This window comes from Natrix helvetica (genome assembly GCF_964273705.1).
Source record: "Natrix helvetica genome assembly, chromosome: 4".
NCBI lineage: Eukaryota > Metazoa > Chordata > Lepidosauria > Squamata > Natricidae > Natrix > Natrix helvetica.
Window position 1 is genome coordinate 4,298,993 of NC_138550.1, and position 13,854 is coordinate 4,312,846.

The 13,854-nt window shown below is 47.3% G+C and overlaps 1 protein-coding gene across 1 annotated transcript in view; it reads right to left on the reverse strand.

Moving 5' to 3' along the window:
• The window catches only part of DGAT2 (diacylglycerol O-acyltransferase 2), a 41,300-nt gene that overhangs the window by 4,369 nt on the left and 23,077 nt on the right, over positions 1 to 13,854 (reverse strand). Inside the window, exons 3-7 of the mRNA XM_081949977.1 lie at positions 12,625 to 12,732; positions 12,048 to 12,118; positions 2,934 to 3,138; positions 2,111 to 2,285; positions 550 to 752 (exon numbers count right to left, since the gene is read on the reverse strand). Coding sequence (XP_081806103.1) covers positions 550 to 752; positions 2,111 to 2,285; positions 2,934 to 3,138; positions 12,048 to 12,118; positions 12,625 to 12,732 — 762 coding nt within the window. The remainder of the gene's footprint in view (positions 1 to 549; positions 753 to 2,110; positions 2,286 to 2,933; positions 3,139 to 12,047; positions 12,119 to 12,624; positions 12,733 to 13,854) is intronic.

A 13,854-nucleotide genomic window follows, 5' to 3' on the forward strand; every position in this document is an offset into this window, starting at 1 on the left:
GGAGGCTCTGGAAGGGTGAAAAATGTCCCCCCCCCCCCCCCCGGACATTCAGGCTCATTTCCAGCCTCAGGAGGGCCTCCGAAGCCCAGAGGCGCCATTTTTGCCCTCCCAGAGGCTCAAACAAAACCTCCAGAGCCTGGGGAAGGCCCCGCCATAGTGCAGGAGGGCAAGTAGGGCATGCCCACCATGGGCAAGTAGGGCACGCCCACCATGGCCACACCCACCCAGCAACCGGGCAGAGAACCGATTGCTAAAATTTTTGAATCCCTCCCCTATCGCTTACTAGCACTAATGATGTTACCTAGTTTGGTAATGAAATGTCTGCAAGAAGGCAATCAAACTCAGAGGACCCCACAATCCTCCTCCTTCCTTTCTCATTCTCCAGAACCCCCCCCCCCCTTTCTAGCACTGATTATGTTATCTAGTTTGGTAATGAAACGTCCACAGCAAAACCACCAAGCTCAGAGAGCACCAAGGACCCCTCAGTTCGACTCCGAGCGACAAACATTCTCCTCTACCGGCATCAGGAATCGTTCTTTTCCCACTTACCGATGGTGGTGATGGGCTTGGCATAAGGCACCAACCCCCAGCTGTTGGAGGAAAAGACCCCTCGTCCGTGGAAGATGCAAGGAGCCACGCCGCTATACTTCTGCAATTTCTTCTGCACCCATCTGCTCCAGGAGCCTTCTTCGAAAATGATCTGCTTGAAAACGTCGTTCTCCCCGAAGGAGTAAACGGGGACCAGATCGGCCCTGGAGAAGAAAATAGAAACCAGTGTCAGAATTGTAATGAAAGCAGCAGCTCCATCACCACCGAGGTCCTTCACAGGGTTAGTTACACCCTGGAAGGTATATTTCTTTTATTTGTAGCCCACCGTTATTATTTTTACAAATACAGTAACTCAGGAAAGTGCACGTAATATCCAACACACCTTCGTCCTCCTGTTCTCCCCTCAACGACAACCCTGTGAGGTGGGCTGGGGTAGCAGAGAATGACTGGCCCAAAGTCACCCAGGAAGCCTTTCAGACCTAAGGCGGGACTAGAATTCTCAAATCTCCTGGTGATGGGCCCAAAGTCACTCAGATGGTTTTCAGACCGAAGGCAGGACTAGAACTCTCAGTCTCCTGGTGATTGGTCCAAAGTCACCCAGCCGGCTTTGGTGCCTAAGGTGGGACTAGAACTCTCAGTCCCCTGGTGATTGGTCCAAAGTCACCCAGGCAGCCTTTCAGACCTAAGGTGGGACTAGAATTCTCAAATCTCCTGGTGATTGGCCTAAACTCACTCAGATGGCGTTCAGACCTAAGGTGGGACTAGAACTCTCAGTCCTCTGGTGATTGGTCCAAAGTCACCCAGGCAGCCTTTCAGACCTAAGGCGGGACTAGAATTCTCAAGTCTCCTGGTGATTGGCCTAAATTCACTCAGATGGCGTTCAGACCTAAGGTGGGACTAGAACTCTCAGTCCTCTGGTGATTGGTCCAAAGTCACCCAGGCAGCCTTTCAGACCTAAGGTGGGACTAGAACTCTCAGTCTCCTGGTGATTGGTCCAAAGTCACCCAGCCGGCTTTGGTGCCTAAGGTGGGACTAGAACTCTCAGTCCCCTGGTGATTGGTCCAAAGTCACCCAGGCAGCCTTTCAGACCTAAGGCGGGACTAGAATTCTCAAGTCTCCTGGTGATTGGCCTAAATTCACTCAGATGGCGTTCAGACCTAAGGTGGGACTAGAACTCTCAGTCCTCTGGTGATTGGTCCAAAGTCACCCAGGCAGCCTTTCAGACCTAAGGTGGGACTAGAACTCTCAGTCTCCTGGTGATTGGTCCAAAGTCACCCGGCCGGCTTTGGTGCCTAAGGTGGGACTAGAACTCTCAGTCTCCTGGTGATTGGTCCAAAGTCACCCAGCCGGCTTTGGTGCCTAAGGTGGGACTAGAATTCTCAGTCCCCTGGTGATTGGTCCAAAGTCACCCAGGCAGACTTTCAGACCGAAGGCGGAACTAGAACTCTCAAGTCTCCTGGTGATTGGCCCAAAGTCACCCAGCCGGCTTTCATGCCTATGAGTAGGACTGAGCCACCATTGCCGGCCGGAGGGGCAAATGAGGACCCTTCCTCCTCCTTACCCATGTCTTAATGCCAGCTTCACAAAGCCCTTCCGGTGCTTCAGAGTCACACAGTTTTTCCCAGGGGCACAGTTCAAGGACTCCGCAGCGCCCCCCACCACAATGACGACCGCGTTTCCGATGCCGTTTTGGGACAGGAGGTAGTCTATGGTGTTGCGATTCACGGGGCAGAGACCTGGACATTAAGAGAGAATAAGAACCTTTAGGGGGAAGAAAAGGGAAACGCAGGCAGTCCTCGACTTACAACCAATTCATTTAGTGACTTATGAACCTTCTTCACACTTACGACCATGTCCTCGACTTATAACCCTTCATTTAGTGACGGTTTGAAGTTACAGTGCCACTGGGAAAAAAGTGACTTTTGGCCGCTTTTCACACTTACGGTCATGTTCTCGACTTACGACCAATTCGTTTAGTGACCGTTCGAAGTTACAACGGCAACCGAAAAAAGTGATCCACGACCCTGTTTCACACTTACGACCATTGCAACACACAAAGGTCACACGAGCAAACTTCGAATATTTGGCACCTGGCTCCTATTTATGACGGTTGCAGAGTCCTGGGTCATGTAAGCGGTTTTTTGCAACCTCTTGAGCAGCAAAATCAATGGGGAAACAAGGTTCATTTAACAACTGCGTTACTAACTTAACGACTGCAGCAAGAAAGGTTGTAATATGGGGCAAACCTCACATGAATTTTGATCATACAAACCACAGGAAGTGCTCTAATAGTCGTAAGGGCCCATATTTTCACTGCGCTCACTTCCAACGGTCACTAAACAGACTGTTGTAAGTCAAGGACCAACGCGGGTTTTATTCCTTACCTCCGGTCATCAAGTAGTCCCTCAGAATGGGCCACCTGAAGTTTCCCGACAGTGTCGTGACGTACGGACGTATCCCGGGGAAGATCTGGCTCACTCCTGTGGCCTCGGTGCTAAAATTGCAGAAGGCACCCAGAGACATAATTCCATGTGGGTGGTAGCCAAAAATGTAATTCCGGTTGGGGGCCAGGTTGTGGGTTTTGATCATCTGGGGAAGGAGAGAAGGAAAGGGGGTTAAATTGAAGAAGAAACACACACACACACACACACACAAACACATATATTATACACTCTTTTGTCTATTGGTACCCTCCACTTAATACGAACAGTGCATTATACTGGAGCAATATTTAAATGAAGCTACTTCAAATCCACTCTCTTAAAGTATACATAAAGTATGCTTTATGTATAGTACTAGTAGTACTTAAGACTTATATACCGCTTCACGCTAGTTTCCAGCCCTCTCTGAGAGGTTTACAGAGTCAGCCTCTTGCCCCCCAACAATCTGGGCCCTCATTTTACCCACCTCGGAAGTCAACCATGAGCCACTGAGGATCGAACTCTTGGCATTGGGCAGAGTCAGTTGTAATACTGCATTCTAACCACTGCACCATGAAGGGAGGGAGGGAGGGAAATAGCAGACTTATATACCGCTTCACAGTGCTTTTACAGCCCCCTCTAAGCGGTTTACAGAGCCAGCCTCTTGCCCCCAACAATTTGGGTCCTCATTTTACCGACCTCGGAAGGACGGAAGGCTGAGTCAACTTTGAGCCTGGTGAAATTCGAACTGCCGAATTGCAGGCAGCCAGCAGTCTGTAGAAGTAGCCTACAGTACTGCATTCTAACCACTGGATGACATGCTCGAAACAAAAGCAACTTATCAATCATCTTCATTTAACGATCCCATAATCCCTTGCTGGGTAGAGTCTGGGCTGGAACTAGCAGAATGTTTTAATGGCCGGATGCCTTTCCTGTCGCCAACGCAGAGTTATATTCAGCAGCTATATTCTCATTGTGCCCAGAGAGAGAAATATCTGCCTCTACGTAGGATTGAACTCACAGCCTCTGGATTGTGAGGCGAAAACTCCACCTCTAGGCCACCGCATCACTCCAAACTTCACCTCCGGTCCTCATTATCATCATCTTTTAACGACCCACATAATCCCTTGTGGGGTGGAGTCTGGCCAACTGAATGGATCTAGCAGAGTGTTTACTGGCCGGATGCTCCTCCTGTTGCCAATGCGGAGTTTTGTTCAGCAAGTATATTTTCATTGTGCCAAGAGAGAGAAAAATATCTGCCTCTACCTAGGATCGAACTCACGGGCTCTGAATTGTGAGGTGAGAGCTCCACTTCTAGCCACCGCACCAATCCAAAAGCAGCTTATCAATAATAGAAAACAATAGCAACTTAGGTTCTGTGTAATCTTTTCACAGCGTTACTGTTGAACACGGTTGTCATTGTTGATATCCTCATCAACCGCCGAGAGTCACTCATACTGAAGGACCCTCTGGCTCGTACTTAAGAGCTTGGCCACCAGGACACCCATGTTCCTCTCACAGGCACTGCTGTTGAGCCAGGTACCACCTATTCTGTACCTGTGCGTTTTGTTTTTCTCGCCTTTGTGTAGCATCTCCCTTTGCTCACCACCGAATTGCAGCTGACGTTTGTTTTACATTCGTTCCTTGGTCTCTTAACAGAAAGCTCCTTCTAACCCAACAAAACTGGTTTATCCACTCTATTTCATCCCCTCTTCCTCTGAGTGGAGGAGGAGAGCTAATACTGCAGCATCTGACCTAGGCTTTCCAGCAAGTATGATAAGGAAGGAAGGAAGGAAGGAAGGAAGGAAGGAAGGAAGGAAGGAAGGAAGGAAGGAAGGAAGGAAGGAAGGAAGGAAGGAAGGAGAGACAGAAAAGAAAGAAAGGAAAGGATAAGGAAAGGAAAGGAAAGGAAGGAGGGAGGGAGGGAGAGAGAGAGAGAGAGAGAGAGAGAGAGAGAGAGAGAGAGAGAGAAAGAAAGAAAGAAAGAAAGAAAGAAAGAAAGAAAGAAAGAAAGAAAGAAAGAAAGAAAGAAAGAAAGAAAGAAAGAAAGAAGGATCTAAACAACAGCATACAAAAGTTTACAAAGCTTAAGAATTCACAAGGATCTCTACTTTCACCTTTTAGCTACTGGAGGAAGAGGGAAAGGAAAGGAAAGGAGGATGGAAGAAAAATAGAAGAAAGAAAGAAAGAAAGAAAGAAAGAAAGAAAGAAAGAAAGAAAGAAAGAAAGAAAGAAAGAAGGAAGGAAGGAAGGAAGGAAGGAAGGAAGGAAAGGATCTAAACAACAGCATAGCAAGGTGATCAGTTTACAAAGCTTAAGAATTCACAAGGATCTCTACTTTCACCTTTTAGCTACTGGAGGAAGAGGGAAAGGAAAGGAAAGAGGAAGGAAGAAAAATAGAAGGAAGAAAGAAGAAAGAGAGAGAGGAAGGAAGGAAAGAGGGAAGGAAGGAAGGAAGGAAGGAAGGAAGGAAGGAAGGAAGGAAGGAAGGAAGGAAGGAAGGAAGGAAGGAAGGAAGGAAGGAAAGATCTAAACAACAGCATAGCAAGGCGATCTCAGTTTACAAAGCTTAAGAATTCACAAGGATCTCTACTGTCACCTTTTAGCTACTGGAGGAAGAGGGAAAGGAAAGAGGAAGGAAGAAAAATAGAAGGAAGGAAGGAAGGAAGGAAGGAAGGAAGGAAGGAAGGAAGGAAGGAAGGAAGGAAGGAAGGAAGGAAGGAAGGGATCTAAACAACAGCATAGCAAGGTGATCAGTTTACAAAGCTTAAGAATTCACAAGGATCTCTACTGTCACCTTTTAGCTACTGGAGGAAGAGGGAAAGGAAAGGAAAGAGGAAGAAAGAAAAATAGAAGAAAGGAAGAAAGAAGAAAGAGAGAGAGGAAGGAAAGAAGGAAGGAAGGAAAGATCTAAGCAACAGCATAGCAAGGCGATCTCAGTTTACGAAGCTTAAGAATTGACAAGGATCTCTACTTTCACCCTTCAGCTACTAGAGCTGAAATGCCAGCGAAGGAAGACACTCAGACCAAACCAAACTGGAGGAACTGGAAGGCTTTCCCACCTTCTGTTATACCACAGAAAAAATTCCCTGCTCCATCGGATTTATTCCTCACCATTTTTTCAACCAGATCTCCGTGATCATTTTGGTGTAAACATCTACGTTTTCCCATCAGAAAGTCTTCAAAGCGCAGGGACATTTGAAGACCTCTTAATTTGCATTGTGTCTCTGAAAGGAGGGACTTTTACCAGCAAACCTAGTGAACAACTGGATTCACCAGGAGAAGGTGAATTCTAGTCCCTGGGTGACTTTGAGCCAATCACCTGAAGACGGTGAGTTCTGGTCCCGCCTTAGCCATGCAACTGGGTGACTTTGGGCCAATCATTTAGGAGACAGTGAGTCCTAGTCCTGCCTTAGGCATGAAAGCCAGTTGACTGACATTGGGACAATCACCAGGAGAGGGTGAGTTCTAGTCCCTCCTTAGGCACGAAAGCCAGGGGGTGACTTTGAGCCAATCATCAGGAGAAGGTGAGTTCTAATCCTGCCTTAGGCATGAAAATCAGCTGGGTGACTTTGAGCCCATCACCAGGAGACGGTGAGTTCTAGTCCTGCCTTAGCCATGAAAGCCAGTTGACTGATATTGGGCCAATCACCAGGAGAGGGTGAGTTCTAATCCTGCCTTAGGCATGAAAATCAGCTGGATGACTTTGAGCCCATCACCAGGAGACGGTGAGTTCTAGTCCTGCCTTAGCCATGAAAGCCAGTTGACTGATATTGGGCCAATCACCAGGAGAGGGTGAGTTCTAGTCCCACATTAGGCACACGAATGCCGACTGGGGGACTTTGGGCCAATCACCAGGAAACAGTGAGTTCTAGTCCCTCCTTAGGCACGAAAGCCAATGGGTAACCTTGGGCCAATCACCAGGAGACTGTGAGTTCTAGTCCTGCTTTAGATATGAAAACCAGCTGGGTCACTTTGGGCCAGTTACTCCCTCTCAGCCCAGCCTACCTCGCAGGGCTGTCCTTGTGGGAAAACAGAAGGTGGCGGGAGGAATATGAACGTATGTTCTCCGTCTGGAGTTGTTTTATCAAAACCATAATAAGGGGGGATATATATAAATAAGGAAAAATAAAATTCCATTTCGGAATTCCCCTTGATGGCAACTCAGCCTTTCCACGCTGAATCTCGTGTTCACACACACAAACCCAACCTGTTTACCAAAATAACCTCCCTTTCCTTTGGCAACCCAAGGTCCAAGAGATCGAAGGCCACTTCTTGGCGACTTCTCGGTTCTTCCTTTGAAGGCTGCCAAATTGGAGGTGGATCCCTTGGGATCCCCTCCCTCCCTCCCTCCTCCTCTCCCTGCGAACTGGAAATTTTGCATTCAGACTGGAAAGAGCCATTGCTTCACTCCCTGGAGATAATTTTATCTCCAGAAGTTAGCAAACAAGCCCGGCGTGTAACCTTTGGTCCTTTGGCACCGGTTTGACCAGTGATCCACCACGTGCAACGTTTGTGAACAATAAAGGTGGGGTGGGGGGGATGGGGAGGAAGGACATGCTCCCGCTGAACTGTCCCAGCCGCCTCACACCTGCTCACCGACCCGCTTTGTGCTTTCTGAAGCCGCGGAGAGGTCTCGGTGCCACGCACAATGTTGGGAGGTCAACTCCCTACCCAACCCCTTGCGCTGTTAAGGGGACGTCCTGTGTTCGCCAAAAAACAGGAAGTTTCGTCACTGGGACAGGTAGATATCACCTGAGCCCAACATTTCTGCTTGCTGAGAGAGGCGTAGGTGGAGTCAACACTGCCCCATCTTAGGACCTTCCTTGCCACAGTTGTTAAGCGAGTCAGATAAAACCGTGATGGGGAACCTATGGCACGCGGAGCCATTTGTTAGGGCACGCGAGGTGTTGCCCTGTCAGCGCCAGCATGACTTTGGCCTCCTTTTAAGGCTGTTTTTCGCACTCCGTAGGCTTCCCTGAAGCCTCCGGAGGGCGAAAAACAGCCCTAGGGTCAAACCTTCGGGAATAGACTTCCGGTTTGCACGTTAGCCCATTTTTCGTGTTCCGGAGGCTTCAGGCTCTGAAGGACAAAAAACGGCTCTACACGCAAACCGGAAGTCGCTTTCGATTTGCTCGTAGGGTGGTTTTTCACCTGAAGTTTGGGAAGTCACTTCCGGTTTGGCCGTAGGGCCGTTTTTTGCCCTCCGGAGCATTCAGGGAAGCCTCCGCAGGGCCTCCAGGTGGGCGGGGGAGGCTGTTTTCACTCTCCCCAGACTCCTAGACAGACTCTGGAGCCTGGGGAAGGAGAAAAACGGGTCCATCGCGGGCCAAAAGTGGGGTGAAGTGGGGGTCACGCGTGCATGCACAGGGGGGTGTCGCATGCATAGTATTATGGGTGTGGGCATACCCGTGCACAACCCCCCTGCGCTCCCCCTGCTTTTGGCATGCTTGGAGGTCATTCAGTCCAACCCCCAGCCTAAGCCGGAGACCCTGCGCCATTTCTGACAGATGGCAGTCCAGTCTCTTCTTGAAAGCCTCCAGGGATGAAGCTCCCACAACTTCCGAAGGCAACGTCTGTTCCATGGGTTGATGGTTCTCACTGTCAGGAAATTCCTCCTTATTTCCAAGTTGAATCTCTCCTTGATGAGTTTCCTTCCATTATTCCTTGTCTGGCCTTCGGGTGTTTTGGAGAATAGCTTGACCTCCTCCTCTCTGGGGCGGCCCCTCAAATATTGGAAGATGCTATCCTGTCTCCTCTGGTCCTTCTCTTCCCTAGATTAGCCATGCCCAGTTCCTGCAACCGTCCATCATATGTTTTAGCCTCAAGTCCCCTCATCATCTTCATTGCTCGTCTTTGCAACGAAGTCTCAAAGTCTCTTTATTCAGATTGACAGAGTTAGAAAGGAGCTTGTAGGTCATCTAGTCCAGCCCCCGCCCATACAGGAGACCCTACACCATTTCTGACAAATCATAGTCCAGTCTCTTCTTGAAAGCCTCCAGGGATGAAGCTCCCACAACTTCCGAAGGCAATTTCTGTTCCATGGGTTGATTGTTCTCACTGTCAGAAATTTCCTCCTTATTTCCAGGTTGAATCTCTCCTTGATCAATTTCCATCCATTGTTCCTTTTCTGGCCTTCTTCAGGGGATTTGGAAAATAGTTTGACTCCCTCTTCTTTGTAGCAGCCCCTTAAACATTGGAAGACTGCTATCATGTCTCCCCTGGTCCTTCTCTTCACTAGACTAGCCATGCCCAGTTCCTGCAACCATTCTTCATATGTTTTAGTCTCCAGTCCCCTCATCATCCTGTTTGCTCTTCTCTGCACTCTTTCTTGACTCTCCACATCTTTTTAATAGTGTGATGATCAAAACTGGATGCAGTACTCTAGGTGTGGCCTTACTAAGGCTTTATAGAGTGGTATTAGTACCTCCCTTGATCTTGACTGTATCCTTCTGTTAATGCATTTTGGGATTGAATTGGCTTTTTTGGCTGCCTCCGCACACATATAACTCCTATTTAACTGCAGTTGTTAAGTGAGTCACGTGGTGGTTAAGGGAATCTGGCTTCCCCCACTGACTTTGCTTGTCAGAAAGTCACAAAAAGGGGATCAGGTGACCCCCAGGACACTGCAACCATCATAAATTTGAATCGGTTGCCCAACGTCTGAATTTTGATCAAGGGGCCACAGGGATTCTGCGACAGTTGTAAGTGTGAAAAACGGTCATAAGTGACTTTTTTCAGTGCTGTTGCAACTTCACACGGTCACAAAATGAACTGTTGGAAGTCAGGAACTATCTGTATATATATATATAAAAAAAAAGCAAACCCCTTTTTCTTCTAGCACTGATGATGTTACCTAGTTTGGTAATGAAATGTCTGCAAGAAAACCACCAAGCTCAGAGAGCACCAAGGACTCCACAGTCCTTCCCTTCCTCCTCCTCCTCCTCCTCCTCCTCCTCCTCCTCCTCCTCCTCCTCCTCCTCCTCCTCCTCTTCCTTCTAGCACTGATGTGGTTACCTAGTTTGTTAATGAAATGTCACTAAGGACCCCACAGTCCTTCCCTTCCCCTCCTCCTCCTCTTTTTTGCAAACTCCACTCCTGTCTAGCACTGATGACATTACCTAGTTGGGTAATGAAATGTCTGCAAGAAAACCACCAAGCTCAGAGAACACCAACCCTGACCTACTCTTTTCTATCAGTATAGGTAGTCCTTGACTTACAAAAGTTCATTTAGTGACCATTCGAAGTTACAACGGCACTGGAAAATGTGACATATGACCGTTTTTCACACTTACAACCCCACTGGAGCATCCTTGTGGTCACGTGATTAAAATCCGCACGCTTCGCAACTGGCATGTACCTATGACGGTTGCAGTGTCCCAGGTTCAGGCGATCCCCTTTTGCGACCATCTGACAAGCAAAGTCGATTTATTTCACAACCATTAGTAACAACGGCAGCAAATCCCTTAACAACTGCGGCAAGAAAGGACGTAACATGTGGGGAAAGACTCACTTAGTAACAATCTCACTTAACTCTGGACATGTTGGGCTCGATTGTGGTCGTAAGTCGAGGACTACCTGTATATCCCCAAGGGGAAAGTCCCTGCCAGTTTCAGGAAAAGGAGATAGTCCCCCTTTTTAAACGGGCACTTTAGGGGTTCACCAGAATCGCTGAAGCTGAAGGAACCTGAGGAGGAATTTGTCTGCAGCCTGAGGAAGGGTCAAAATTGCAGAGCACGTTGCAAAGAAATTATTTCAGAGACTTTGAGACTTAAATTGGGGCTTTGTCACCAAGAGATAAGTCACGTCTGGACTTAGTTTGCTGTATTTTTATAACTGGAGAAGCGGAGAAGAGCGACTGCAGCAAATTGAAAAGTTCTAGATCAAAGGACGCCCTTTGACGGCAGCCAAAGAGAAATCAAAATTCAGCGCTTTTTTTTCTTTCTATAAAGATGATAACAAATCCCAGTGCAGAAGTTCAAAAGCTAGGCAAATTTTTCAGTCCGACGTGTTAAGATTTTGCCATGGAGCAAGAATAAGATTTGATTGGTTCTGACCGAGCCCATAAAAGATCTCGGAACCACCCAACCATATCTTTCAAAGATCCAGGAGCACCGGGAAACTACCAGAGGGCTGGAAAAGAACTGATGTTTTTTAGAATAACAGAGTTGGAAGGGACCTTGAAGGTCTTCTAGTCCAACCCTCTGCTTAGGTAGGAAACCCTGTACCACGACAGACAAATGGATATCCACCATCTTCTTAAAGACTTCCAGTGTTGGAGCATTCACAACTTCTGGAGACAAGTAGTTACACTGATTAATTGTTGTAACAATCAGGAAATTTCTCCTTAGATCTAGGTTGCTTCTCTCCTTGATTAGTTTCCATCCATTGCTTCTTGTTCTGTCTTCAAATGCTTTGAAGAATAGCTTGACTCCCTCTTCTTTGGGGCAGCCCCTGAGATATTGGAAGACTGCTATCATGTCACCCCGAGTCCTTCTTTTCATTAAACTAGACATACCCAGTTCCTGCACTGTTCTCCGACGTGGTGTAGGGTTTCCAGCCTAAGCAGAGGGTTGGACTAGAAGACCTCCAGGGTCCCTTCCAACTGTTTATTCTATTCTATTCTATTCTAAAATGCAATTCAGTGGTGAGAAAAGTAAGTTTTTTACACTTAGGCAAGAAAAAAAAACAGATATACAGATACAGAATAGGCGGTACTTGGGTCAACAGGAGTAACTGTGAGAAGGATTTTATTTCCCCTTATACTACTTGTAGGAAGTTACACAGCAGGTACAACTCCAGCATTAGACGTCAATCAAATACAGTGCCGATGGGTTTTCAGCCCGATATCACTCCAAATATTTGTCATACTTAAAGGAATGGGCTGTAAAGAGCTTCCCAGGATTGGGATGAAAAGTGAAGAAGCTGTAAGAGTGTAAGCTGCCCAAAGCTACCCTGGGATAAGATGGGCGGCCAAGAAATTCCACAAATAAATGTTAAGAATAAATAAATTTAAAAACCCAAGGCGTTTTAACTCTTCATTGAAAGAATCTCTGATAAGACATGGCAGCAACTCACTCGGATTGGAAAGTAATCCCGGAAGTATCTCCAAATGGCCCAGCTCCTAATCCACTGTGATCTCCTTCCAGCTTTGGAAAAAATAAGAAGAGATTGAGAGAAGATATAAATAAGGAAGGTGCAGCCAAATGTCATTTTGATGAAGCTAATTTAGTTAACCGTGATGCTCAAATCTTCATATATTATATTATTAGTACGTATGTATGTTCCAGCATAACTCTGGAGCATCTCGAGCCATTTCAACCAAACTTAGTACAAGGATGACTTATCCTCTGGAAACAAATACAGAGGGGATAAGACACTCCTGGTGTGTGTGTGTGTGTGTGTGTGTGTGTGTGTGTGTGTGTTCCAGCATAACTCTGGACCGCCTGGGCCGTTAAGGAGAGTGAGTGCGGCATCCTAGAGCGCCAATTGTTTGTGATGTCAGTTCCTTCGCAGCTTCCTCTGGAAAGCCACCCGTGACGTTCGCCCTCCAGTGGACCAATGGGGAAGCGCCTGATGGATTTGCTTTTAACAAAATGGGAGTCGAGGGTCTTTCTTTGCTAAGGGACCAGATTGGGGCAGGCCTGACACTTACCCTTACTAGGAGTGTTCCAGTCGAAGGCGTACCACACTAAGTATAGAACTGCTATAATCCAACAGTCTGTGCAGAGCATATATATGAGGAAAATGGTGCATATAATACCTGGAAGGAAAGAGAAGATAAGAGAAAATTAATCACGTTGGAAATTATTTCATATTTCAAGGATTTCCCCAAAGGAAAACGGAATGTCCTTCTCTTAGGTTGCAGTTTCTGTCTTCCAAAGCTAAGTTTCCACAAACCCAAAGTTGTGGCGAGTTCTAATCCCACCTTAGAAAATTGCTGACACAGGTGGTCCTCGACTTGCAACAGTTCATTTAGTGACCGTTCAAAGTTACAACAACGGCAGTGAAAACAAGTGACTTATGCCCGGTTTTTCAAGCATTACATCATCCCCGTGGTCACATGATCAAAATTCAGATGCTTGGCAACTGCCTCATCTTTATGACGGTTGCAGTGTCCTGGGGTCACGCGATCCCTTCTGGCGACCGTCTGACAGGCTAATAGGGGGAGCCAGATTCGCTTAACGACCGTGTTACCAAGTCAACAACTGCGGTGATTCATTTAACAAATGTAGCAAGAAAGGTCATTCAATGGAGCACATGTCTCGCTTCGCAACAGAAATGCCGGGCTCCGTTGTGGTCGTAAGTCGAGGACTGCGTGTTAATGAATCAATCCTCTGGGCTGAACCCTGTCCTAAAGGAGCAATAAATGTGCCACGCGCAGCCGAGGGCAAGGATAATGATCCCAAGCTCCCATTGGCAAGCCAGGAGCCTCCCACCTGGGGGAAAAAGTGAAGCCGTTCAGAGCCGGTCATTAAAACGCTACCTGAGCTGCAAAGGGGAGGAATTTCCTTAAAATTCCTCTGCAATTTAATTGCACTTTGTCCCCCGAGAGAGGGAAGGAAAAGAAAAATAACCCTTGTAGCAATAAACATGTTTACTTGCCCAGAGATGGTGAGGCTGACGCTGGAGGAAGACTGGCAGGGGCAGGAATGGCAGTTTGGCCAAAGGGGGTGGGGCTCTTTGGGAAAGGAATTTTGAACACAGGTAGTCCTTGACTTACAGCCGTTTGTTTAGTGGCCATTTGATAGTACAAGGGCGCCGGCAAAAGCGACATGGGGCCAGTTTTGTTGAAGGTGTTGAAACGTTGGGAAAAGTGCACAGAAGAGCAACTGTTGATTAAAAGGCCTGGAGGTGATCTCCAAGATGCCTTCCAATTCTATTT